This window comes from Triturus cristatus, chromosome 8 (assembly GCF_964204655.1).
Source record: "Triturus cristatus chromosome 8, aTriCri1.1, whole genome shotgun sequence".
NCBI classification, from domain to species: Eukaryota; Metazoa; Chordata; class Amphibia; order Caudata; family Salamandridae; genus Triturus; species Triturus cristatus.
The window spans coordinates 74,027,496-74,054,388 of record NC_140591.1 but is presented as its reverse complement, the minus strand read 5'-3'; the positions used below and the strand labels follow the sequence as shown (position 1 = coordinate 74,054,388).

Here is a 26,893-nt window from a genome sequence, read left to right as displayed (position 1 = left end):
TCTCGGAATAGCATCTAAATTTCGTTAAGTTGATGCGAGAATTGTTTTCACTGGCTTTAGCAACCACAAAGAGCGGGCAGTGGCTCAGCTCTCTTTATATCTCTCTAGGGCAGAGTCCTCCTTTTCCCCTTAAGAGTCTAGATCCATCAAAAGATAGATATATTGGGGCACTTGCACACTGCCAGAAAACCCAGTTGATCGCATCCAAGCAGGCCTCCTGATGCCACCAGTTCAGCCAAGGCAATCGCCGCTATATAGGTCTGCACAGATCACAGACTTTGCTGAATCCTACTAGTCATGTATTGTCTGAGCCAGAGAAGCTCTGGGGTCCTCTGGCACCGCTGGCAAGATCTCTCCTGCCATGTCCCACAAAGCATGCATGTACCTGACCAGTAAACAAATCGCATTTCTGGACCCAAGTGTTTTCTTGCAGAAGAAAACACTCTTAACAAAAGGGTTAATGCTTCTGATTCCCCCGGTCATTCACGGAGTTATACACTTTGGGACCTTTTCTGGGTTATTAATTAACTGGCATAAACCACTAAACTGCTTGATCTTGTATACCCCTTGCGCTGGTGCACCGATTCTCCTAAATACTTGGGAATCTTTTAACAAAGAGATAAATCAGAAGTTATCCTTGTCGCTCATTACTGGTATCATCCTGCTAGATTGCCATATCATAAACCAGAGAGGACCCAAGAACCACATTTCCCCCTTTGCTCCTTACTCCCTCAGGGCATTCCGCAGACCCCACCGACATAGAGAGCCTCTCCACCACGTGTTGGGCTCCAAACTATGGCGTTACCTGGGCTGGGGGATTTTGTACTCTCCGTACATACCCCCTCTCAAATAATCTGTGGCTACCACTAACACAGGTGAGGTCGGTACAGCGTACACTTGCATCCCACCAGCTAACTGTTAATGGGTGACTTGTTCCTTAATGGAACCTTGAAACTCAACTCTGCCTTGATGGAGGGTGGGAACCCAACCCGTATGGACAGTTTTGTCTTCTACCTCTTATATAGTACACTGTGTTCCACCCTGCCTACATTTCCTGAAGAACCCAAAGACTTTCCTCCACTCCTCTCAGTAATATCCACCCCAGATAATGGTAAATTAGTGTCCCGCCTCTATGACACCTCCGGCAACGATGCCTTGCTGATTCGGAGGAATCCAGAACTGCATGAGAGCATAACTTGGGCCCCACTCTTCCAGATAAAACTTGGTCCTTTTGTTGTATGCAAACCAAACTGGTATCCAACAACCACTGACACAAGCTGTTACACTACAAATACCTACACTGAGCTTATACAGCTCCGAAAGCTTTAGTTAACCTCGATCCCACGAGACTACACCACTGTCCTAAATGTGAAATGATCCAAGCGGTCTTCACACACTTGACTTGGAACTGCGCTGTGAAACTTTCCAAGCAAGCTTCCATTTTAAAAGCAGCTTATAGCGATCCACCCCTCGGTCATCCATATTTCCCAGCAAGCACCCTGAAATGATCTATAACTTCATGCAACATTGTAAAAAACACAAAAATCAGAAAACATGATAGGATTGCCTTCACTGAGCAACATGTGTATGTTTAGCTCACACACCGATAAGGGAGACATCAGAGAGAGGCTGAGGGGGCAAATATCGCCTTCATTGCTTTAAGAGGAACCATACCTGTTTTTGGGAACAAAGGCGGCGCTAATGCCTGGTGCCTGGGACGGTGGACTCTCTCCAACAAGCTTTGGCATTTCTATCTCAAAGTCTTTAGGAACGTTCTGGATATTTGGTTCTGTGAAGCTCACTCTACCTAGAGGACAAAGGGAATATCACATGGTATTACCACAGAGCAACATCACTAAAACACAGTGCCTGGACATATATGAGCAAGTTGCTTAAGTGTGACATTCTTTTTCATGCTTGATTCTCTTCATGCATGAAATACTTTGCAGCTGTGATCAATGCTGCACACCCTGAAATACACTAAAAGTTCAAACTATTTCTGCGAGGGAGTTCGTGTCTGCATTATTATCAAAATCAAGTGCACATGTGGCTGTTTATTTTAGAATTTCCTCGGTTATAATTCTAAATGTAGTAACTTTACCCTTTCTCTGTGAATCGAACTGTCATTGCACTTGATGATATAGTATATTTAAATATCTGCTCCTTCATACCTCTTGGGTTTTGACAACAGAGAGTAGGCAGACCAATTACACCAAGATGACGCTTCCAGATGGCAGCAGCATGCATCCTCCCATTTATGGAAGGACATTGGTTTTGATGGTGAGGACTGCATTTATTACAGAGTGCTGCTCTCTCTGGGGTCTTTTCTATCTTCTGCACACACCTGGGAACTCCTAGAGTGTGTGAAAGGTAAAGGGGTCTGTGGAATGTGCCCATTCACCTTCATGTGCTGTTACTCTCCTGGCTTTACAAATCTCCTGGCGAGACTGGGAAGCCTTATGGCATAGACCCCTGAGTAGGGATACCATACTCTGTAGTTTACCACACGAAGTTATATTTTTAGTGCCCATTGTCTGTGTGCAATGATGTTTGGTTGTATTTTGTCATGCCACCCATGGAGTCACTTCAGCAGTGCCCTCTCCAATGTTCAGTCTCACCTTCATTAAACTAACAATCTAAAACTGGAGCATGAGCTGCCCACCCTGTCTCAAGCACTTTCACTCATGCACTCCTACCCACATTCAAGCACTCAACTATCCATATTTGTGCATCCCATCACGTTTACTGAACTCCATGAATTTACTCACTCTCAATTCTTTCACTCAATTAACATTAAACCCATCTGGCCATTCACGGTTATTTACTGGGAGGACTTTAATTCATTCATCCACTGCCTTAACCTTCCAGTCTTCTCTTATCCACTCACCTTCACCCATTTATCTACTCATATTCATCTACTTACCCACTTACCTACTCTCATTCACCTACTTACTGACCTTCAACCGCCTATCCATTCACATGCACTCACCCTTATTGAGCATTATGACTCACATTATTTTTCAACTCACATTTACCTATCCAGTCACTCAGACCCAGCATTCCATGACTTACCAAACCACATAACTACACACAAATATACCTACCCACAAACTCCCCCATCAATTAAAAATCACTTTCGTTAATAAACAGCCAGACTTATTGCTTTTGTCAATGCTTCCAGAAGTAAATTAACATTTTTCAAGTACAACCAACCTGTCCTTCAACTCCAACTGATAATCCTGGTTCTGTTCCAGGGGTATACTCCATAATAGCCATAAGCACTGAATAGTCCCACCAGCGTGCGGGGGACCACGTAGCACATATAACATATATAATATATATATATGTATGTATGTTTAAACATTTAAAAGTATGAAGTACTCTAACACATAGATATATATGTATCAATACATGCAGCCTACCAGTATTACGCTAAAATGCCAAATTTCATTGAATTTTTCATTTAAAATAACCTTATACATTTAGCATTTCTGTAACATAGAACTTGCACAACTTAGACCTTAGAAATATGATATTTATTTGAAAGGAAAAAAGCAAGGAAATAAAAGGCATTGTAAGCCAATAGGCTGCACTGAAAAGCACAATAGAGTAAACTGGCACTGTGCCTTTAAGACCTCCAAGAATTCCCCAATCCCATCATGCCCCACAGGTGACCGTTAGATCAGGTCTTTTTTACGGCACTCAACATTATTTGATGATAGTAAGCCACTTATAGCTGCTGCATAATGTATCTGTCCAGGGAAGAGGGAGGGTTGCTTATGACTTTGAGGAGTATACCCCTGGAAGAGAACTAGGATTACAGGTAAGGAACCTATCCTTCTCTTCCAGGGGATCCTCATCAATAGTCATAAGCACTGAATAGAAAAGCAAACCCATCCCTTACAACTGCGGACGAATACCAAGCATTAACAGAACTACTGGTTTATTACCCAAAGAGATTTCTCAAAAGGGCCTACCCCACCTGGGCGTCCGCCTGAGTAGCTGAATGCAAACAATAATGGTGAGCGAAGTTGTTTACGGATCACCATGTGGCAGCCTTACAGATCTCAGCAATGGCTACATTCCTAAGAAGGGCCACAGTGGTGGACTAACCCCTTGTAGATTGAGCCTTCAGCCTACCAGGGAGGTGTTTGTTGGCTAACTGGTAATCAAGAGAAACACAAGAGCCTATCCTCTTGTAAAGAGCATGGTTTTAAAGCTTTCCTAAAAACCAAGAGATTTTTCATTGTTTTTAAATATATACATAGGTCATTCCAAGAATTTGAAGCATCTCCCATGAGGTGCGCTTATATTTGGGAATCAAAACATTGGATGCTGTGGAGGACCTCCGGGTTCTTGATGGCTTACACCACTTGAATTTATTCTTCAAGTAGTCATGGCCCATCCCATGCAGCGCTTTAAAAACAATGCATACCAACTTGGAACCCACTCTCTGTTTTATTGGCAAACAATGAAGCTTTTTAGAGCACCTGCTAAGGATTTGAAGTTGGGGAAGCCTAATAGCAGTCGAGCGGGTGCGTTTTGCAAGGTCTGAAGTTTGTTCAAATGTTTCTGTTGCATGTTGGAATGGAGCCCATTACAGTAGTCAGGATTCGAAAGCACCATCAGTGACTACTGTTTTTTTCAAAGAGGGAGGCATAAAAGGAAGATTTTTTAAATTGTTTTGAAGGTGCAAAAAACTGAGACCATATTTACCTGTTTCTTGTAGGCAAGTCTCTTGTCGATAATCACTCCCAAATTACGGGTTGATTTGACTGGAATTGAGGAAATATCTAGCTCAATGGGCCACCATGAATGGGATCAGAAGGAAGGTGATTTTCCAAAAACAATGACCTCTGTTTTATTAGAGCTCAGTTAGGCCTTACCATCCCCCCCCAGTGCCCCCCCCCCCCCCCCCCCACGTGCTAAGCCTTTTTTTTGGCTATTTGGGATAGTCAGCACTTAGGCCCCTGTAACTGTTTGCCCACATAAGGTATCCACGCCAAATTTGCATCCTTTTCTTCCAACATCATGGGGATTCTAAAGGTAGCCAGGGTTTGTAGATTCCCCAGGAGGGGACCCAAAGATTAGCCAAAATACAGCAAAATCTTTTTTTGGGGTGGGGGAATGGGAAAAAAGTGCTGCAAATGAAAGGGTCTGTTTTTTTCCTTGCAAATGGTATCAACAAAGGGTTGTGAGGCTGAAATCACAATTTTCACAACTTTCATGGACTGACAGACTGTTGTAAGAAAACCAAAAATGTTTACACAGCTTTGGCATTTTACTGGGACATAGCCTATTTTTGCTATTTTTTGTGCTTATAACCTTCTTCTAGTTAATGGTAGAAATGGGTATGAAAGCAATAATGGATCCTGGACAGCTATACATTTTAGAAAAGTAGACAAAATTCTGAATTCAGCAAGGGGTCATTTGTGTAGATCCTTCAAGGTTTCTTTATAGAAACTAACAGTTGAAAATAGGAAAAATTGAAAATGAGTTGAAAAAAACGTTTTCACCTGTAACCTCTTCTAATTAGGACAGATGTTTGAAAGCAATATACTGTTACATCCACTGGACCTTTCTGGTTGTGGAGATATATAGGACTTGTAGGTTCACCAAGAACCCGACGGACTCAGAGCAAATAACTGAGCAGCGTCTTGCAATGGTTTTTTATTATGTACCGGGTATAAAGCAATTCATTTGGGAAAATATATATAGTGAAAAATCGGGATGAAAGACACCTTAGTATTTCTGAAATTGGAACAAAATGTAGAGTTTAGAAACAGTAGCTATTTGCACATTTCCGAAATTGTGAGTACCCATACTAGCATGAGAATTATAGGATATTTTTCAAAGTGACTTCTTTTTTACACATTGTCTTTCATTTGGAAGGCAGAAATGCAAAGAAAGTCAGAAGGTAATAACTGTTGCTCTACAATTCTGTGTTACCCTAAGTCTCCCGATAAAAATGGTACCTCACTTGTGTGGGTAGGTCTAGTGCCAGCAACAGGAAACGGCCCAAAATGCAACATGGACACACCACATTTTCACAGTGAAAACGGACCCTTTTATTGCAAAGTGCCTAGCTGTAGATTTTGAATCCTAGATCTACCGGCACCTAGGGAAACATAGCAAACATATACATTTTCGAAAACTAGACACCCAGGGGAATACAGGATGGGGTGACTTGTCTAGCTCTCACCAGTTTCTGTTACCCAGAATCCCTTGCAAACCTCAAACTTTGTAAAAAAAAAAAACATTTCTCACATTTCTGTGCAAATGACCAAAGACGGGTGCATATCCCGTCTTTCCTCTAAACGTTCACTCCCATGGCCTTTGGGTCTCGGGAGCGAGCAGTGGCACGCAGGCTGGCAGCTGTTTGTGGATGAGGTTACTAATTTAACATAGCTTTCACTTTCGCGGCCGCGCTTGTTTTGTGCTTGCTTAAGTGGGCTTAACCTTTGAACACGGCATTGACCAAACCTTTCACCTTCGAGACCTCACGGAGAAAGACATTGCACGGCTCGTCATTACATTACTGTCCAAACCTCTTAATGGCAATTTCATTTTATTTTTAAAATGGAGCATGCCTCAATTTTAATTGAAAATCCTGATTTAAAACGCATGTTTTTGGATAACATTTACTAAACTCTATTCGGAAATCGGTTTCTAATAAATTGCTTGCGACTAGGAAATGCAATGAAATTGAGAAATTATGTTTCGCATTAGCCTCCAAATGTCTGAATAGGTTCTGCGTATGCTGCAGTTTGCGTGTGGAATCTCTGGAGTCAGGCTGCACCGCTCATCTTCAGAGCATGTTAAAAAGATTCTGGTTAAGGCGGATATGGTAACATCTATTGTTTCAACTCAAAGGAATAATTTGGTTTCAGATGCGCATCGTATTACTTATTATGCGCGATAATATTGTGGTTGATAAAAGTTGAATTTCGCATTTTTTTTTTTTACAATTTCCAGAAAGTTTCTCTGTTTTTCTGTGCTTGAAAAATATTGGTTTGAGGCGCTCGGAAAAATCTAGAAATTTACAAGTTGGCGCTGTGTCCAATACATAGGTAAACACGCAATTTTAATAATCGCCTATGACAAAAACATTTTTCAGAATGCAGTTTGTCTTTGAAAATCATTTCATGTGAGGTCAAAGGAAGAGCACATCGCAATCTACATATGAGGTATATTTGAATTATCCTTTGCAATACTTAGGACCATAAATTAATCATATGCGTATTTCTTTAGTATGAATTGCTTTTTTCAAGTGCTTGGAAAGATAAAACCTACAACTAATGTCTTGGTGTTCGAGCAGTAGCAACATGTTTAGCGCCTTCTGCGAACTGAAAAGCCACTTGGCACTTAACGTGAGTTTACACTTGTCACGTTTCTGGGTCGTGGGTGTATGCATGAGGGGTAGTCGTGGTTACAAATTATATAGCTCAATGGTAGATGGCGCTATAATGCGCTGTTGCAGACACCTGTGTTTGACATGCGGAAGTGCAAGTTAAAATTCTAGATAACTCCGCTCTTCAACCTCCTAGCGTTGGACTCGGTACAAGCGAGATATATTGAGCGTTGACAGAAAATCTGTATCTGGCCGCGCGCCTTGCAACCTCGCGCTGGGCAGATTTCAATTACGGTATCAGTGAAAATAAGAACTACCTTTAATTCACACACCGTTTAAAATTCAGGCAGTGCACCAAGCACGTAAGCATTCTTTACATGGGCAGTCACCTGTAAAATCATATATTTTATGCACTCTGCACTGACATTTCAAGCAATACCTTAGAATTCTAAGCAGCTGCAAACATTCCTTCAGCAGAGTGACACAAGTTCAGTCTGATTATCATGGACTTTGTCCATATGATGCATATTTGATGGATAGTGTGCAAAATAAAATAATTATTTTGTCCAGAAATATGAGAAATGTATGAAGCATTAAAAATCATGTTAATTTTGTTATGCTCTTAGCCTAGATAGTTCACAGAATTATAATATATAATTTTTTGCCTATTTATTCATTTCGGGAGTTTCATAAAGCGCTTAGTGCCGCCTTCAGTGTACTTTAGAGCACTGCACGTGAGTCAAGCCCGGATATTGATTTGAAGCAGGTAGTGACAGACCAATTTGTCGGGCGTGGGGGACACATAGCTTTCAGGACAGATTTCATTGGCACAGCCACATACCACGGCCAGGACTGTGAGGTGTAACTCTGGACAAAGGTAACAAAAATGCTTCTGACACTTTTTTATTACAACTTCTCAGAATGCTGCTCAGCAATCACACTTCTCTCAACATAGCTTAAAGATATTGGCAAAGTCAATATATCTATCTAAACACCTATAAGGTCCCAAAGGAGAGGCCTATTGGCTATGCCAATACTTGTTTTGCAAAGTCCCTAGCAGTAGATTTTGAGCCCTAGCTCTGCCGGCACCTAGGGAAACCTAGCAAAACCTATAAATTTTTGAACACTAGACACCCAGGGGAATCCAGGATGAGGTGACTTGTCTGGCACTCGCCAAGTTCTGTTACCCAGAATCCCTTGCAAACCTCAAACTTTGTCAAAAAGACACATGTTCCTCTTATTTCTGTGCTGGAAAGTTCTGGAATCTGCATGGATCCACAAAATTCCACCCACCACACATTCCCCAAAGTCAACCACAAAAATGGTACCTCACTTGTGTGGGTAGGCCCAGTGCCCGCGACAGGAAACCGCCCAAAACGGAATGTGGGCACACCACATTTTCACAGTGAAAACGGACCCTTTTTTTGCAAAGTGATTAGCTGTAGATTTTGAACCCTAGCTATGCAGGCACCTAGGGAAACCTAGCAAACCTATAAATGTTTTAAAACTAGACACCCAGAGGAATCCAGGATGGGGGGACTTGCATGGCTCTTACCAGGTTCTGTTACCCAGACACCCTTGTAAACCTCAAACTTTGTAAAATAAAAATAAACATTTTCCTCACATTTCTGTGGGGGAACGTTCTGGAATCTGCGTGGATCCAGAAAATTCCACCAGCCCCGCATTCCTCAAAGTCTTCCGAGTAAAATGGTACCTCACTTGTGTGGGAAGGCCGAGTGCCCGCGACAGAAAACGGCCCAAAATGCAACAAGGACACACCACATTTTCACAGTGAAAACGGACCCTTTTTTTGCAAAGTGATTAGCTGTAGATTTTGAACCCTAGCTCTGCCGTCACCTAGGGAAACCTAGCAAACCTATAAATTTTTTTAAAATAGACACAGGGGAATCCAGGATGGAGTGACTTGTCTGGCTCTCACCAGTTTCTGTTACCCAGAATCCCTTGCAAACCTCAAACTTTGTAAAAAAATAAAAAAGCACGTTCCTCACATTTCAGTGGTGGAAAGTTCTGGGATCTGCGTGGATTCACAAAATTCGACCCACCCCGGATTCCCCAAAGTCTTCCGAGAAAAATGGTATCTCACTTGTGTGGGTAGGCTTAGTGCCCGCGACAGGAAACGGCCCAAAACGCAACGCGGACACACCACATTTTCACAGTGAAAACTGACCCTTTTTTTGCAAAGTGCCTAGCTGTAAATTTTGAACCCTAGTTTGGCCGGCCCCAATGGAAACCTAGATATCCTATATGTAGGAGAGTAGGGTCTGCAATCCTATGATCACCCAGATTTTTTTGCTTTTGCTTCATTGGTTTACGACTTTCTCCGGCTGTGGGCCTGCCAATCAGACCCACAGCCTAGCTGTTCTCTCTCGAAATTAACACACATGTACGTTAGGTGCATCCACTAATTGGAACTGGGCCGCCTTGTCAGTCCCTGTCTCAGCATACCACAGGTATCCAGGGCATCGGTGTACCCAGGGCCTACCAGGGGCTGAAGCATGTATTATGCCACCCCTGGAATGGCCGCCCAAATCTGACACAACTGGCTGCACGACAGCTGGGGCCACGTGGTGTGATCACCCGTTGCTGTAGGTGTAGTATTCCTACACCTAAACCCTAAAATGGACACATGGAATCCTATCAGTCACTCCTATAGCAGGCCTTATCAATCCTGAAGGCAGAGTGCAGGGGATCATGTGGGACGGTGCTCTGGCGCGAGCTGAGCCCGTCGACGGCTTGCGGAACCAAGTCCTAATAGCCGTTCCATGGTGACGCGGGCCAACTACTTTTAATGCATTATAATCCTTGCGGTTATTTGCTAACTTTGGCCTCACATCACCTATACATGTCGAGTAAGGTGTCATACGAATGGGAATACGAACCCCTTGTCAGTCCTGGTGACGGGGTTAGCATTCCCCCCTTTTAGAGGGACACGACATGGAAGTAACCTTGAACCCCGGTTAAAGTTGACTCAAGCCTCAGCATCACAAAATGGATGCTGCCACCAGACACAAGTCTGACCTCCTGCTGCTGGGGGACCTTCCAGCAAGGGGAGCTTGGACAAAGGGTTTCCTGTCGAGGGCGGTGTTAGCACCGTCCCAGACAGGGTTTGTGTATCCCAGGTAGGCAGGGCTGAAAGGAAGGTGATTGCAAGTGGCACCCCGGTGCTCACTGTGCATAGCCCGGCTCAAACCAGTTTCGGGGGCACACCAGCCCCTGAGCTGGCGCGAAGCCGGACAAAGGATAGGGGTGTAACCACCCCCCTCCTGGCTCCACCCATAGGTAGAACCTAGTCACGGGCCAGCCCCTTTTCTTAGAATAAAGGTAGGAGCGAGTCCCCTTCCCAATTTGGATAATCAGATAATCGGATAACTCCGAATCACGAACCACTTTCCACGAAAGGAACTCTTGACTATTTCTGAAGACTCTCCCTTGTGGCTAAGGAGTAGCCACCCTGCACCAGCAGGCACCACCTAAGCGCTTGCGGTTTGCTGTAAGTCTCTCCTACGGATCAAGACTGCCCAGCTCGACGAGACCCGAGTACCCTGCCATCTCTGACCTTTTACCTACCTCATCAGCCCAGCTGAGAGTCGTAGGTGTGACGAGACCTGCGGGACCGGCTATCTTCAGAACCTGCACGACGCTTATCTAGCACGCCCACCGAGGGACCCTCGAGTGAGTGCACCTAGGGTTTGAGAAGCCCTAAACCCTGAGCAGCTCCAGCATCGAAGTCTGTCTCCCCAGCATCCACGAGATCTGCGTGGGGGCCCTTCCGCTCCTTGCTGTTCACCGCGTTGTTCGACCACTTGCCGACCGGCTTGTGGCCCTCTTCACGACGCACCACGATTGTTTCATCACTAGTCTGGTTGCCCCAGACTGGCTCTTGCTCCCCTTCAACAGAGGAGTACCACGGACCCTCCTGGTCCACTCCCGACGCCATCTTGACTCCCCCGCTTGGGTTGCCACTGCCAAGATCCGCTGCCCTTCCTGGGCCCAGCACCATCGACAGCAGACACCTTCGTGGGACAGCTCGCCCTCCATCCTGGTCGCCGCCGCGCCTCCTGGTCCGAGGAACAGCCGAGTCCGACGTCACCCACTCACCTGGTCGAGGTGACTTCAGCCGGTACCCTCCTGGTACCCACACGATCGCTGGCTAGCGGTTGAGAACTGAGTCCCCTCTGCTTTCAGGTTTCCTTCATCACCGATCCCGGCTTGGATCGCTCTGAACATCGTCACTGGTCGCCTGCCAGCAACTTCTTCTTTCAGGCTCCTGAGACTACACGAGGACTCCCGACATCTTGCCGAACTTCACGCAGCCGCAGCCTCCGGGCTAGGCAACTCGAGCATCTCGGTGCTCCATCGCAGGTTCGCTCTACAAGTGTCCAGTTCCTTTTTCGTTTAGTCCCACTGATCGGATCACTCCGGAATCAGTACCTCCAGACTCTAACCATTCGCATTTCACTGTTAGTGTAGATGGTTTCTCGTGCCCCTCGGGCATTTGTGTAAATTGTGCAACTGAAGTATTTTCCTAAGAGTTTTGTAGTGTGCTTAGCTCCCTGACTCATAAAGAGCCAGGGTAGTCTTGTTATAAATAAATATCCTTTTATTTTCATAACAACTTGTGTGGTGTCCTTTCACTTGGTGTTCAAGGGGTATATGTGATGGTAAACAGCTGGCTTAACACGCCCTCTAGAGTTTAGCCTAAGACTTCTCGTATCCACGCTACTAGGATAGCTGGTCTATAAGGTTGACTTACAACCAATCATCAATAAGGGTCGTTTGGAATGATACACAGTGATCACTAGAATAGTGAGCACTACATATCAGGCCAACTTCTCACATTGGTGAGCAGCGGTTGGGATTTGAGCTTGCTGTTGTTTTACCACACACGTATCCTAAGAATATCGCAGTGAAAGATCACATAAGTACCCAGGTACATATAACTTAACTTAGAATACTCCGAGTTCTACTGAACCGGCTGTTGTAGTGTAACAGGGCTTAGCACACCCTGACTACAACTCTTAGCAAGGGATCAGTAGGTAAACCCATAGTGTAGGTAGGTGCAACACTTACACCTCACTAGAAAAGCATGTCGGTCCACGGAGAGTCTTCGCAGACTCCCTTAGTGGTCAGTGACCCTCCACAGGTCGTGTCACGATATGCAACTCTTAGCTTCAAGGAGATGCGACAACTGTGTGCCTCCAGGAAGCTAAACCAGGGTTCTAACCCTACCATCGCAATTCTGATAGGTCTCTTAGAGGCGTACGATGCTAGGAGGTCCTCTAACACAGGTCCCCCCAGTGCAGATGGGAACATGCCTCCCTTAGAGGGAACCCTCGGTGACCCAGACCTCGACCTCCACACAGAGGAGGAGGACGAGGACGAGTTATCGGGAGACGAGGCAGACAAAGGTCCAGTGGTAGTCGGCAGGCTTACAAGGACCAACTTAAGCAGGCATGAGAATGGAGCTAGGGGAGCCCCGGGCCCACGCTCAAGCAGGCTTAACCTTGGGAACGGACGAGCTAGGTCTCTCTCCAGAGGCTCTGGCAGATCGGTTCATACACATGTCTCTCAGGCATCTTCTCAGAGAGGAATGACTTCCCCTCAGAGGAGGGAGCATGAAGCGAAGATGCGGGAGGTCAATCTGAGGATCGAGCGGGAAGAACTTGCCCTCGCCAAAGAAAGACTTGCCTTGGCCAGAGAGCAGAAATTAAGTGGGTTAGATCCCACTGGTGGCAGCATTCTCAATAGAGAGAAAGACAGGGGTATAGACACTAGACACCTGAGTAAAATAGTGCCCCCCTTTAAACAAGGGGACGACATCCACAAGTGGATAACTGCCTTGGAGAGGGCCTGCACTGTCCAGTGCGTCCCCCCAAGTCAGTGGGCAGCTATACTGTGGCTTTCCTTTGAAGGTAAAGGAAGGGACAAGCTCCTCACTACAAGAGCTGAGGATGCTAACAACTACCAAGTCCTGAAGAACACACTGATTGATGGGTTCGGCTTAACCACAGAACAGTACCGGGTGCTGTTCCGGGACACCCAGAAAATTCAGTCTCAGGATTGGGCTGACTTTGTCGATTGTGCCACTAAGGCTTTGGAAGGCTGGTTGCTGGGTAGCAAGGTTACTGATTACACAGGATTGTACAATCTTATCATGCGAGAACAGATTTTAAACAACTGTCAGAACCAATTGTTGCATCAGCACCTTGTCGACTCGGATCTGACCTCTCCCCAAGAATTGGGAAAGAAGGCAGACAGATGGGTCAGAACAAGGGTCAAGCAGAACCAGAATCAGAACCAGGGTGGTCAGAAGAAAGCAGACCAAAAGGGTAACAAGAACGAACAAAATGACCAGAAGTCTTCGACAGGTCCCCAACAAACCAAAGAGGGTGGGGGTCAGGCTTCACAGAAGAAGAAGACTCAAGAAGGCCAGTCGAAAAGGTGGTGCCAATACTGTAAAAGTAAGACTCACTGGTTTAGTGAGTGCACCAAGAAAGGAGGGCAAACTCCTGCCACTGCAGCCCCTAAGGCACCTGCGCCCCCTAGTACAGTCAGCAGTGGTAGTGCGCCTCCCAAGGCATTAGTTGGGTTAACCTTGGGAACCGAGGGGAGTGACGACTTAGTCGGCACGCTCACTCAGGCCGTCCTTGTCTGTACAGGGGATATGGATATGTCCCCTGATGCCAGTCCCAATACTTTGGGCAAATACAGACAGACACCTTTGATAAATGAAAAAGTGGCTCAGGCCTACAGGGACACGTGTGCCAGTGTCACCATGGTGACGCCTAACTTCGTGGACCCTGGACAGATCATGCTAGGTACCAGTTACCTAGTGACCAATGCCAGCAACGTCACTACCAATCACAGTATGGCAGTTGTTGATTTCTCCTGGGGAGGGGTAAGTGGCCCGAAAAAGGTTGTGGTTAGTTCAGACCTCCCCGTAGAATGTCTGTTGGGCAATGATTTGGAAACGTCACAATGGTCAGAAGTGGAGCAGAGGACTCACATGGAGATGTTAGGCTTGCCAGCACATGTCCTTGCTGTGACCAGGTCACAGGCCAAAAGATGCCCCACTGAACAGGTGCTGGATCCTGGAAGAACGGACCAGACACCTTCCAAGAAAAGGAGCAGTAAGGGTAAGGCTTCGCCTTCCCCCTTGCCCCAGGTCGTGGATCAAGTCTCCGAGGAGGCTGACCTTAAAGAACTGAGGGAAACTGAGCCGCAAGAGCTTGAACCTGGTCAGGTTGAGTTTCTGGGCTCAGGGGGACCCTCCAGGGAAGACCTGGGGAAGGCACAGTTAGACTGCCCCTCACTTGAACCCCTCAGACAGCAGGCCGCTGCTGAGGCTGCAGGGAACGCCACAGGTACCCACAAAGTGTACTGGGACGATGGACTCCTGTACTCTGAGGCAAGAGACCCCAAACCTGGTGCGACCAGGAGGCTGGTCATCCCCTTGTCTCTGAGAGGTTTCCTTCTCACCTTGGCCCACGAGATTCCCCTTGCAGGTCACTTAGGCCAGAATAAGACTTGGGACAGAATTGTTCCACACTTTCACTGGCCCCACATGTCCGAAGATACGAAGGAGTTTTGCCGCTCCTGTGTCACTTGCCAAGCCAGTGGTAAGTCAGGTGGCACGACAAAGGCCCCCCTCATACCACTACCAGTGGTGGGGGTACCCTTTGAACGAGTGGGGATCGACATTGTCGGACCAATGGAACCCCAGACAGCATCAGGGCACAAGTTTATACTGGTGGTGGTGGACCACGCCACCAGGTATCCTGAAGCTATTCCCCTTAGGACCACTACAGCACCTGTGGTGGCACGGGCCCTACTTGGAGTGTTCTCCAGAGTGGGCTTCCCTAAGGAGGTCGTCTCCGACAGAGGTGCAAACTTCATGTCGGGATATCTGACTGCTATGTGGAAGGAATGTGGTGTCAACTACAAGTTCACCACACCCTATCACCCACAATGCAATGGGCTTGTTGAGAGATTCAACAGGAGCCTAAAAGGGATGATTCACGGACTACCTGAAAAGCTTCGGCGGAGATGGGATGTCCTGATACCCTGCCTCATGTTCGCCTACAGAGAGGTCCCGCAGAAGGGGGTTGGCTACAGCCCTTTTGAGCTTCTGTTCGGACATCCTGTAAGGGGACCCCTTTGTTTGGTAAAGGAAGGATGGGAGAGACCTCTCAGAAAGCCGGCATCAAACATTGTGGACTATGTACTCGGTCTCCGCTCGCGGATGGCGGAGTACATGGAAAAGGCGTCTAAAAACCTGGAGGCGAGCCAAGAATTACAGAAAGCTTGGCACGACCAAAAGGCTGTCCTGACTGTGTACCAGCCTGGACAGAAGGTGTGGGTGCTGGAGCCAGTGGCCCCAGCAGCACTCAAAGACAAATGGTCTGGGCCCCACACGATCATTGAGCAAAAGGGAGAGGTCACCTACTTGGTAGACCTGGGAACTCCCCGGAGCCCCCACAGGGTGCTCCATGTAAACAGGCTCAAGGCATATGTCGACAGGGAGGGCATGGGCTTGCTCATGGCCACAGATGAGGGACAGGAGGAGGAGAGTGACCCTCTCCCAGACCTGCTCTCTCAGAACCCTGACGATGGATCAGTAGATGGTGTTGTCTTTTGTGGCAGCCTCTCTGGACATCAACAAGAGGATTGTAAACAGGTTCTTCAATCCTTTCGACATATGTTCTCTCTGACACCCAGTCAGACCAAGTGGTGTACCCATGAGGTCGACACTGGGGACAGTCTGCCCGTAAAGAGTAAAATCTATCGGCAACCTGATCATGTCAGAGACTGCATCAAGACAGAGGTGCAGAAAATGTTGGAGCTGGGAGTCATTGAACCCTCGGACAGCCCCTGGGCTAGTCCCGTAGTGCTCGTGCCGAAACCTCACACCCAGGGCGGTAAGAAAGAGATGAGGTTTTGCGTGGACTACAGAGGTCTCAATGCGGTCAGTAAGACTGACGCCCACCCGATACCAAGAGCAGACGAACTTATCGACCGGTTGGCCTCGGCCAACTACTTAAGTACGTTTGACCTGACAGCTGGGTATTGGCAAATCAGGTTAGCTGAGGAGGCCAAGCCCAAAACAGCATTTTCTACCCCGGGTGGGCATTATCAGTTCGTGGTAATGCCCTTTGGTTTGAAAAATGCACCTGCCACCTTCCAAAGGCTGGTGAATCGAGTTCTCACTGGGTTGGACGACTTCTGTGCGGCGTATCTGGACGATATCGCTGTCTTTAGCTCCACCTGGGAGGATCACCTGGTCCACCTGAGGAAAGTGTTAGAGGCCCTGCAGAAGGCAGGCCTCACTATCAAGGCCACCAAGTGCCAGATAGGGCAGACACAGGTTGTATACCTGGGCCACCTTGTAGGTGGAGGCCAGGTTCAACCATTGGAGAGCAAAATACAGGCCATCCAGGACTGGGCTCCTCCAACCACCCAGACTCAGGTTCGAGCTTTCTTGGGCCTGACTGGTTATTACCGGAAATTTGTCAGAAATTATGGATCCATTGTGACCCCGCTAAACGACCTGACAAGTAAAAAGATGCCGAAAAAAGTTCAGTGGACAGCAAGCTGTCAGAAGGCATTCGATGACCTAAAGCAGGCCATGTGCACAGCACCTATCCTAAAGAGTCCAGACTACTCCAAACCATTCATTGTCCAAACAGACGCTTCGGAGCTGGGTGTGGGAGCTGTTCTATCTCAACTGAATTTTGATGGTCATGACCAGCCCATAGCTTTTATTAGCAGGAGGCTGACCCCCAGAGAGAAGAATTGGTCAGCTATTGAGAGGGAGGCCTTTGCTGTGGTTTGGGCCCTGAAGAAGTTGAGGCCATACTTGTTTGGCACTCACTTCAAGATTCAGACCGACCATAAGCCCCTCTTGTGGCTAAATCAAATGAAGGGTGAAAACCCCAAACTACTTAGGTGGTCCATTTCCCTACAGGGGATGGACTTCACAGTGGAGCATAGACCTGGCACTGATCATGGCAATGCAGATGGGCTCTCCAGGTATTTCCACTTAGAGCAAGAAGACTCACCTGGTCAAGGTTAGCTTATTGTCCCAAAGTTTGGGGGGGGGGTCATGTAGGAGAGTAGGGTCTGCAATCCTATGATCACCCAGATTTTTTTGCTTTTGCTTCATTGGTTTACGACTTTCTCCGGCTGTGGGCCTGCCAATCAGACCCACAGCCTAGCTGTTCTCTCTCGAAATTAACACACATGTACGTTAGGTGCATCCACTAATTGGAACTGGGCCGCCTTGTCAGTCCCTGTCTCAGCATACCACAGGTATCCAGGGCATCGGTGTACCCAGGGCCTACCAGGGGCTGAAGCATGTATTATGCCACCCCTGGAATGGCCGCCCAAATCTGACACAACTGGCTGCACGACAGCTGGGGCCACGTGGTGTAATCACCCGTTGCTGTAGGTGTAGTATTCCTACACCTAAACCCTAAAATGGACACATGGATTCCTATCAGTCACTCCTATAGCAGGCCTTGTCAATCCTGAAGGCAGAGTGCAGGGGATCATGTGGGACGGTGCTCTGGCGCGAGCTGAGCCCGTCGACGGCTTGCGGAACCAAGTCCTAATAGCCGTTCCATGGTGACGCGGGCCAACTACTTTTAATGCATTATAATCCTTGCGGTTATTTGCTAACTTTGGCCTCACATCACCTATACATGTCGAGTAAGGTGTCATACGAATGGGAATACGAACCCCTCGTCAGTCCTGGTGACGGGGTTAGCATTCCCCCCTTTTAGAGGGACACGACATGGAAGTAACCTTGAACCCCGGTTAAAGTTGACTCAAGCCTCAGCATCACAAAATGGATGCTGCCACCAGACACAAGTCTGACCTCCTGCTGCTGGGGGACCTTCCAGCAAGGGGAGCTTGGACAAAGGGTTTCCTGTCGAGGGCGGTGTTAGCACCGTCCCAGACAGGGTTTGTGTATCCCAGGTAGGCAGGGCTGAAAGGAAGGTGATTGCAAGTGGCACCCCGGTGCTCACTGTCCATAGCCCGGCTCAAACCAGTTTCGGGGGCACACCAGCCCCTGAGCTGGCGCGAAGCCGGACAAAGGATAGGGGTGTAACCACCCCCCTCCTGGCTCCACCCATAGGTAGAACCTAGTCACGGGCCAGCCCCTTTTCTTAGAATAAAGGTAGGAGCGAGTCCCCTTCCCAATTTGGATAATCAGATAATCGGATAACTCCGAATCACGAACCACTTTCCACGAAAGGAACTCTTGACTATTTCTGAAGACTCTCCCTTGTGGCTAAGGAGTAGCCACCCTGCACCAGCAGGCACCACCTAAGCGCTTGCGGTTTGCTGTAAGTCTCTCCTACGGATCAAGACTGCCCAGCTCGACGAGACCCGAGTACCCTGCCATCTCTGACCTTTTACCTACCTCATCAGCCCAGCTGAGAGTCGTAGGTGTGACGAGACCTGCGGGACCGGCTATCTTCAGAACCTGCACGACGCTTATCTAGCACGCCCACCGAGGGACCCTCGAGTGAGTGCACCTAGGGTTTGAGAAGCCCTAAACCCTGAGCAGCTCCAGCATCGAAGTCTGTCTCCCCAGCATCCACGAGATCTGCGTGGGGGCCCTTCCGCTCCTTGCTGTTCACCGCGTTGTTCGACCACTTGCCGACCGGCTTGTGGCCCTCTTCACGACGCACCACGATTGTTTCATCACTAGTCTGGTTGCCCCAGACTGGCTCTTGCTCCCCTTCAACAGAGGAGTACCACGGACCCTCCTGGTCCACTCCCGACGCCATCTTGACTCCCCCGCTTGGGTTGCCACTGCCAAGATCCGCTGCCCTTCCTGGGCCCAGCACCATCGACAGCAGACACCTTCGTGGGACAGCTCGCCCTCCATCCTGGTCGCCGCCGCGCCTCCTGGTCCGAGGAACAGCCGAGTCCGACGTCACCCACTCACCTGGTCGAGGTGACTTCAGCCGGTACCCTCCTGGTACCCACACGATCGCTGGCTAGCGGTTGAGAACTGAGTCCCCTCTGCTTTCAGGTTTCCTTCATCACCGATCCCGGCTTGGATCGCTCTGAACATCGTCACTGGTCGCCTGCCAGCAACTTCTTCTTTCAGGCTCCTGAGACTACACGAGGACTCCCGACATCTTGCCGAACTTCACGCAGCCGCAGCCTCCGGGCTAGGTAACTCGAGCATCTCGGTGCTCCATCGCAGGTTCGCTCTACAAGTGTCCAGTTCCTTTTTCGTTTAGTCCCACTGATCGGATCACTCCGGAATCAGTACCTCCAGACTCTAACCATTCGCATTTCACTGTTAGTGTAGATGGTTTCTCGTGCCCCTCGGGCATTTGTGTAAATTGTGCAACTGAAGTATTTTCCTAAGAGTTTTGTAGTGTGCTTAGCTCCCTGACTCATAAAGAGCCAGGGTAGTCTTGTTATAAATAAATATCCTTTTATTTTCATAACAACTTGTGTGGTGTCCTTTCACTTGGTGTTCAAGGGGTATATGTGATGGTAAACAGCTGGCTTAACACGCCCTCTAGAGTTTAGCCTAAGACTGCTCGTATCCACGCTACTAGGATAGCTGGTCTATAAGGTTGACTTACAACCAATCATCAATAAGGGTCGTTTGGAATGATACACAGTGATCACTAGAATAGTGAGCACTACATATCAGGCCAACTTCTCACACTATACATTTTTGAAAACTAGACACGCAGGGGAATCCAGGATGGAGTGACTTGTCTGGCTCTCACCAGTTTCTGTTACCCAGAATCCCTTGCAAACCTCAAACTTTGTAAAAAAAAATTAAAAAAAAAAATTCCTCACATTTCTGTGATCGAAAGTTCTGGAACCTGCATGCATCCCTTGCCTGTCGCTGGGTGGGTCAAGTACCCGCGACAGGCAAGGGCCTCGTTTTGCAAGGGGGGTCACCTGGGTTTTTGGCCACGGGCTCGGCGGCCATCTTGGGAAACCTACCAAACCCACACCTTTCTGAAAACTAGACACCCGGGGGAGTCCAGTGAGGTATGGCTTGCATGGACCTCCCAACGTTTTCCTACTCAGAATACCCTTCAAACCTCACATTTAGCTGAAAAAATGTTTTCTCAAATTTCTGTGTGGGAAAAGTTAAGGAATCTCCATGGATCCACAAATTTTCTACCACCAAGGTCTGCCGATAAAAATGGTACCTCACTTGCGTAGGTGGGCCTAGTACCCGTGACAGGCAAGGGCCCAAAACGTATTGAGGAGACATCAAAATGACCTATCACAAGACAACCTGGTTTTGCAAGGGGGGGGGGGGGAGGGGGTGCACCTGGGTTTATGGTCCTGGGCTTGGCGGCCACCTTGGAAAACTACCAAACCCACAAATTTCTGAAAACTTGAGTCCAGCGAGGTACGGCTTGCGTGGATCCCCCAACGTTTTTCTACCCAGAATCCCGTGCAAACCTCAAATTTAGCTGAAAGAAATCATATTTTCTACATATTTATGTGTGGAATCACCGTGCGGGCACAAATGTCCTACCCACAACGTTCCACTCAGTCTCCCGAGCAAAATGATACTTCACTTGTGTGGGTGGGGCAAGGGCCTGTGACTGGGAAGAGCGAAAAACATAGGGATTAAGGGTATAGCACCAAGAATTCCAAGCGCTATATTTTTTTAAAAATACGTTTTTAGCCAATTCTACATTGGACACCCACACAAGTGGTGTGTCCACATTGCGTTTTGGGCCGTTTCCTGTCACAGGCACTAGGCCTACCCACACAAGTGAGATACCATTTTTATCGGAAGACTTTGGGGAATGGGCAGTGGGTGGATCCACACAGATCCCATAACTTTCCATCACAGAAATGTGAGCAAAATGTGTGTTTTTTTTTTAAACTAAGTTTGAGGTTTTCAAGGGATTCTGGGTAACAGAACCTGGTGAGAGGCGCACATGTCACCCCATCCTGGATTCCTCTTTGTGTCGAGTTTCCAAAAATGTACAGGTTTGCTAGGTTTCCCTATGTGCCGGCTGCGTTAGGGCCCCAGATCCACAGGTAGGCACATTGCTAAAAAAAAGGTTGTGACTAGTGGGCTTTCTGCTGCCCTGGGAGATATGGGGGGGCAGATAAGGGGCTATTGTTGCCCCATATGCCTCCCAGAGGGGCAGAAAGACTGTAGCATTTTTTAGGGGGAATGGGGGCATTTTCATGCCAAATCTAAGTATATTAAAAAAAAAAGATCACTGGTGCCTTGTGGGCTTTCTGCGGGGCAGATCAGGGGCTACTGTCCCCATGTTCCTCCTGGGGGGGGGCAGAAAGACTGTGGCATATTTGGAGGGAGTGGGGGCATTGGCATGCCCATTCTGGGCAGCCCCCACCCCAAACTTTGGAGACAAAAAATCCATGGTGCCTAGTGGGCCTTCTGCCTCCCCCAGGGGGAAGATAAGGGGCTATTGCCCCATCTGCCTCCCAAGGGGGGCAGAAAGACTGTAGCATTTGTGTTTTGGGTGGGGACATTGGCATGTCCATTCTGGGCAGCTCCCCCCCCTACGTATATATAAAATAAAAAAATCCCTGGCGTCTAGGGTGCTTTCTGACCCTCAGGGGAGGCAGAAAGGCTATCTGGTATAATTTTATAGGGGGGAGCAAAGGCCCTTGCCAAAGGGGCGCTCCCCCCTCCCTGGTGGCTAGTGGGTGGATCCCTGCTTGGGGATCACCCTCCTGGGGCGATCCCCAAGCAAGGATACAGTAGGGAAGGGTACCATTGGAAAGGGGAGATTTATCCCCTTTGCAACGATACCACTCCCATGTTTGTCGGTGCTCAGGGGGCTGAGATCGCCCCACAAGCGCCGAAACTGTGAAACTGAAACGAAGTTTCAGTTTTGTTTTCATATAATGACGACAGCGCGCCATGCGCGCTGTCGTCATTACAGTGAAAACACAACCCATGCTTAGGGAGGTTGGGGAAGCTCTTCCCCACCTCCCAAAGCAACAAAAACAAGCATTTGCAATGCAATCGGTGTCGCCTTTGGGACCTTATAAGTATTTAGCCATGCAGCACATTATACTGGGCAGTGCAACATCTACTGTTATTTAACATGGAATTCTTCCCAAAGTTTTTTTTTTTTCACCTGTTCAAAATGTTGAGGGTCACCGGTGATGGAATGTATCAGATAGGGCAAGCTGTGAGTGTGCGTGAGAGAGCTTTAGCAAGTGTGTGTCTGTGAGGGTGAAACTGTGTGAGAGAAGGGAGGGGTGTCTGAAAGCATGTGCAAGCAAAATGTGTGTGTTAGTATAAATTGGGTGCATGCGTTTGATAGAAAATGTGGGCATGAGAATGTGTTTGATAGAGAAGTTAAGAAGCGTTGTATTTACTTCCCTTTAAAAGCCCAGTCTGCTCTAACAGAGGCCTGAAGGTTTCTGAAATGTGTCAGCCCACACCTATGGTTAGCAGCCCCCACTATAAATCTAGGAGACCCTAAATAAATCCTCGATGAATTTTCCGATATAAAGTTGGCCCGTTATTGGAAGAGATCGATTGCAGCGGCACAGAAGGGGGCCGAGGACTCTGTTGTAAAGAAATTGAATTATTTGAAGAACAAGGTCAAGAAATCAGGCGAATGGCGCAGCGCCAGACTGCAATTAACAGACTCTGAGGCCGGAAGTCCAGATTTCATTAAATAAAGGTGGCTGTGAGGTAAATGGACCGTCCGGAGAGTGCGGAAGCATGCAGCACACAGATGCGTAAAGGACACTATGGGTACAGGGCAGGCCGAACACCCTCCCCTACAGGATGTGCACATTCATAACAGTACCGTGACACCCCCGCCCCAATATGCCTCCAAAGCCCTGAAGCCACTGCGTTTAATAACTGCTAGCCCATATGAAGTGGAGACACTTGGCATTTTAGCTGATGTCAGCAGAGGGCTTCTGCTGCCTCAAAAAGCGCCTTCCTTATTGATACGCACTTACCCTGACTTCTAGTGCGAAACCTATTCAGCGCCCACGCTAATGTGCTGCATAGCTAAATACTTATACTGGGATATAGCGCAACAGTGCCAGAGGTAAGCACACTCATCTGCAAGCACGCATACCACATATACAAGCATTGTAACCTACTTCAGCGGCCAGATAGGGCCATATTCCAGCTAACTGTACTCAATGTTTTTTATTACACTAATAGTTAATAATAACATATTATTCACTACTAGTGTAATAAAAAAAAAATCTGTCTGAAAACAAGGAAAGTTGTGCCGCAACCAACCTCCATAAGGCCCAGCTGCTCCTGTGCTCCTGGCACTGACTTTGCCACCGCTGAGGTCAGGGGTCGCAAAGGCAGTGTTTGGGGCTGCAAAGGGCAAGCCAGGGGTTACAGCTACGGCCCTTAAGTGACATCCATGCGTGCATTAAGACCCATGAAACTCATGATATATCCCTGGATCTCATCAACAGCGTGTGCTCCAGGAGGCCAGTTAGGTAGTGACAGCTAGAGGTGGGATCGCCAACAAATTTACAGGGAGAGCGGAGCCCGAGCCAAACCAAGAGTCTGGCTTGGCTCCAACAGCCCGATTACGAGCCGAGCTACGGAAATACTTGGCATAATAATCATGCAACAAACAACATACAACCTATAAGCTGTATTTAAAACTGCATAAAGTGTATTTCTTCAAAACACTGAAGTTTTCCACCTTAGTACATGAGATTAATCATTGCACTGACCATATTTATTAAAAGTCAAGTTTTTTAAACATGAGACATTCTTGCCTCAGCCCTGATAACGATACTATTATTGAACTAAAAGGCACGGTAGTTGTCATGTGTACCCTCTATGTGGCCCAGGTTCTTATTGTAGATGGAGTCACATTGTAATCGTTTAAATCAAATAATGAGGTTTTTGTACAGCGTACATCCTGAACTTATATTTTTGAAGGGGCTGTCATATGTGATAATAAACAACAGCCACTGCCAAAGCCAATAGGTTTCGCCTAATCGAGATGTATTGGATTTGTCAATGTTTTTAGACATGACTGAAAGTAAAGAAAATAATAATGGTATGAAGCAGGCAGCACTGGCACCGTCACAGCACTTTTTATTTTTAAACTTAATCCATGTTACACAGTAGCCCGTGCTGCTGTGCAGCATGTCTAAAATATTGACAAAGCCAATCCATCTCGCATAGGCAAAACCTATTGGCTTTGCCAATGCTTATTTCTTGTTTGTGGGCCTTTGTTGGGGTATAGTGCGTGGTTTTTACTGTTCATTCTCCGAAATGACCTCAAACTGTCTACAGCAAGCACAAAAGCATTCAGTCTCCGATACTTTGCAAAGCATCTATACATCGTCCATGTATTTGCAAATGTGGTCCATCTTTCTTTCAGCTTCCTGATTTGCTAATGGGGCTATTTTAATTTTGGTACCTAGGTTTTTTTTGTCCCAATCCGACTTTATCTGCCGAGTGCAAATCAAGAACTGGCCAAAGGTGTGATGTATGACACAAGACCCTTTACCAGCTGTGCACGCTCCACGTCCATCCACCATTGGGTCTTGCAGCCATGTCTGTGTTCACATCTCCCGAGCAGGGAAGCCTCTTTCACTTACAAAAACTCAGCTTCTCGAAGTGTGGGGAGGTTGAATGGGCATATGACACGGTCTTTTCCCTCACTTGTTCATGAGTCTTGCAGAGTAATATAACCGCGTGAAACAGCTGTCTCAAAGGATATCATGTTATCGACTTCAGAAGGATCAACGGCTAATGCAGTCATACAAGATAGGAAGTAGCGCACTGTGCAAAGATATCCCCATGAGGGGCGTGAACCTGCTAAGCTGTCCAGTCAGCTAGAAGAAATTGCAGTCCTGCTCCCTCAGAGTGCACAGTGGGAGATCACAGGGAGCCTAAGAGAGCCTGAGCAACAAGCTTTGCTGGTGAGAAACACCTGAGCTGGTAGACAACATGAAGCCAGCCGCAGAAGAACCCCTGTCTGCAACTCCGAACGTCCCCAGAAAGTGCATTACCCCCCATGAGCAACGTTATCGAGTTTCTCTATTTAAGGCAGCATTTTCCCACCTCTTTACTCAATGTGCATCCTTCCACCTTCTTAAACGCAAGAGGGAAGCTCCCGCAACCCCTTTCTCAGACCATCCTCTGAGAAATGTCATCATCAACGTCCACAGCATAAAAATGCATAAAAGTGGTTAATACAGTTGCCGTCTGGCCGTATATTATTTTTTATAACCAGCAGAACCACTATTTGCAATGTTCAGTCACGTGTTAACTCATAATTCTGCCATTGATGATGAAGGTATTTGGAGCAGAATTGCAGATAGACTGCACTTATAGTCCTCGCTTTCTATTTGGGCACGCTGCCGGCACCTCGAAGGTGGTGAAATGTGCGTGTCAAACCGGACACTGGAGCAGAACCTAACTCTAGTGAGAACAATGTTTGTGCTCTATTTGGCAATAGGTATAGAGGACTCCAGATGATGTCCGGTAATAGCGTAGAGGGCCAGAGACTCGCAGCTGTGTGCGTTCGGGGGGTGACAGTCATTAAAAGAGTTACAGAACTGTGAATACTCATAGAACTAGGAGAACAGAGCCATGTTTTGTATGCTGTGTTGCTTAAGAACTAGAAAGCTATCGCTCTGCATGGCATCGAAAAGAATGGGATAGCTGGATGTCTTTTGAGGTTATCTAGACTGAGTAATCAATAGACGAACCTACTTGAGTTATAATTTGCGCTTCCCGTGCTCTAGGGTGACTGGGTTCTTCGCCTCTCTAGCTTTAGAAGACTCACTTTCAGGCGCTGCGTGACATTTGGTTGATAAATAATTCCTTCCGCCATTTAGAGAAAAAACCCTTAGCAACGGCACAACAGGTAGCAAAACGTCACTTCCTAGTGAGCGCGCGCTTTTGCTTTCAATGCTGCCGGGCAGCTGCTTTAAAATGTATATTTAAAGGAAGGTGTAGGCTCCAGGGAGGCTCGAGCGAGGCGGAAGTGATGCGCGCTGCCGCCCACAACCAGGCAACTGCTGCTGACATTTGGAGGGGACTATTTAATAAACAAACATTTGCAATCCAATAGAACTCGCATTTACGCGAGTCCTATTGCATTTAAAACGGGAGTGCGGGTGGGCAAAAAGGCATGAACAGGAGTGCGGGGGTGGGTGCGGGTGGCCCCAGAAGTCATGGACTGCGAAATGGAAGGGGGTGAGCCACAGCAACAAAATAGTTTTTTACAGTAAAGGGGCTGATAGCCTTGGAAGGATACAAATCAGAACATGGCCGTCAGGAGGAGGGACTAACCAGCTAAAAACCAATCAAAAGGCAGCATTTACAATCTCACCCAATCCAAAAGATGGGCGGAGAGTGGGCGGAGCTTAAACTGAGCTTCCCCCACTATAGTGTATACTGCATGCCTCGCAAAGCGATGCAGCGCTAGGCGAGACCTAAAAAGGGAAATCCCTCTGCTGTTTACAGCAGAAGGATTTTTTTTAAAAGTGTGCTCATGACGGAATGGTTCCCGTCATGAGGCA

General features: G+C 47.5%; 1 protein-coding gene across 4 annotated transcripts in view; it reads right to left on the bottom strand.

The window, feature by feature from the left end:
* The window catches only part of POLQ (DNA polymerase theta), a 580,345-nt gene that overhangs the window by 208,757 nt on the left and 344,695 nt on the right, over positions 1-26,893 (bottom strand). For all 4 annotated transcript variants that reach the window (XM_085621032.1, XM_085621029.1, XM_085621031.1 and 1 more), the window contains exon 24: positions 1,675-1,807. In XM_085621032.1, the coding sequence (XP_085477158.1) occupies positions 1,675-1,807 (133 nt within the window). The remainder of the gene's footprint in view (positions 1-1,674; positions 1,808-26,893) is intronic.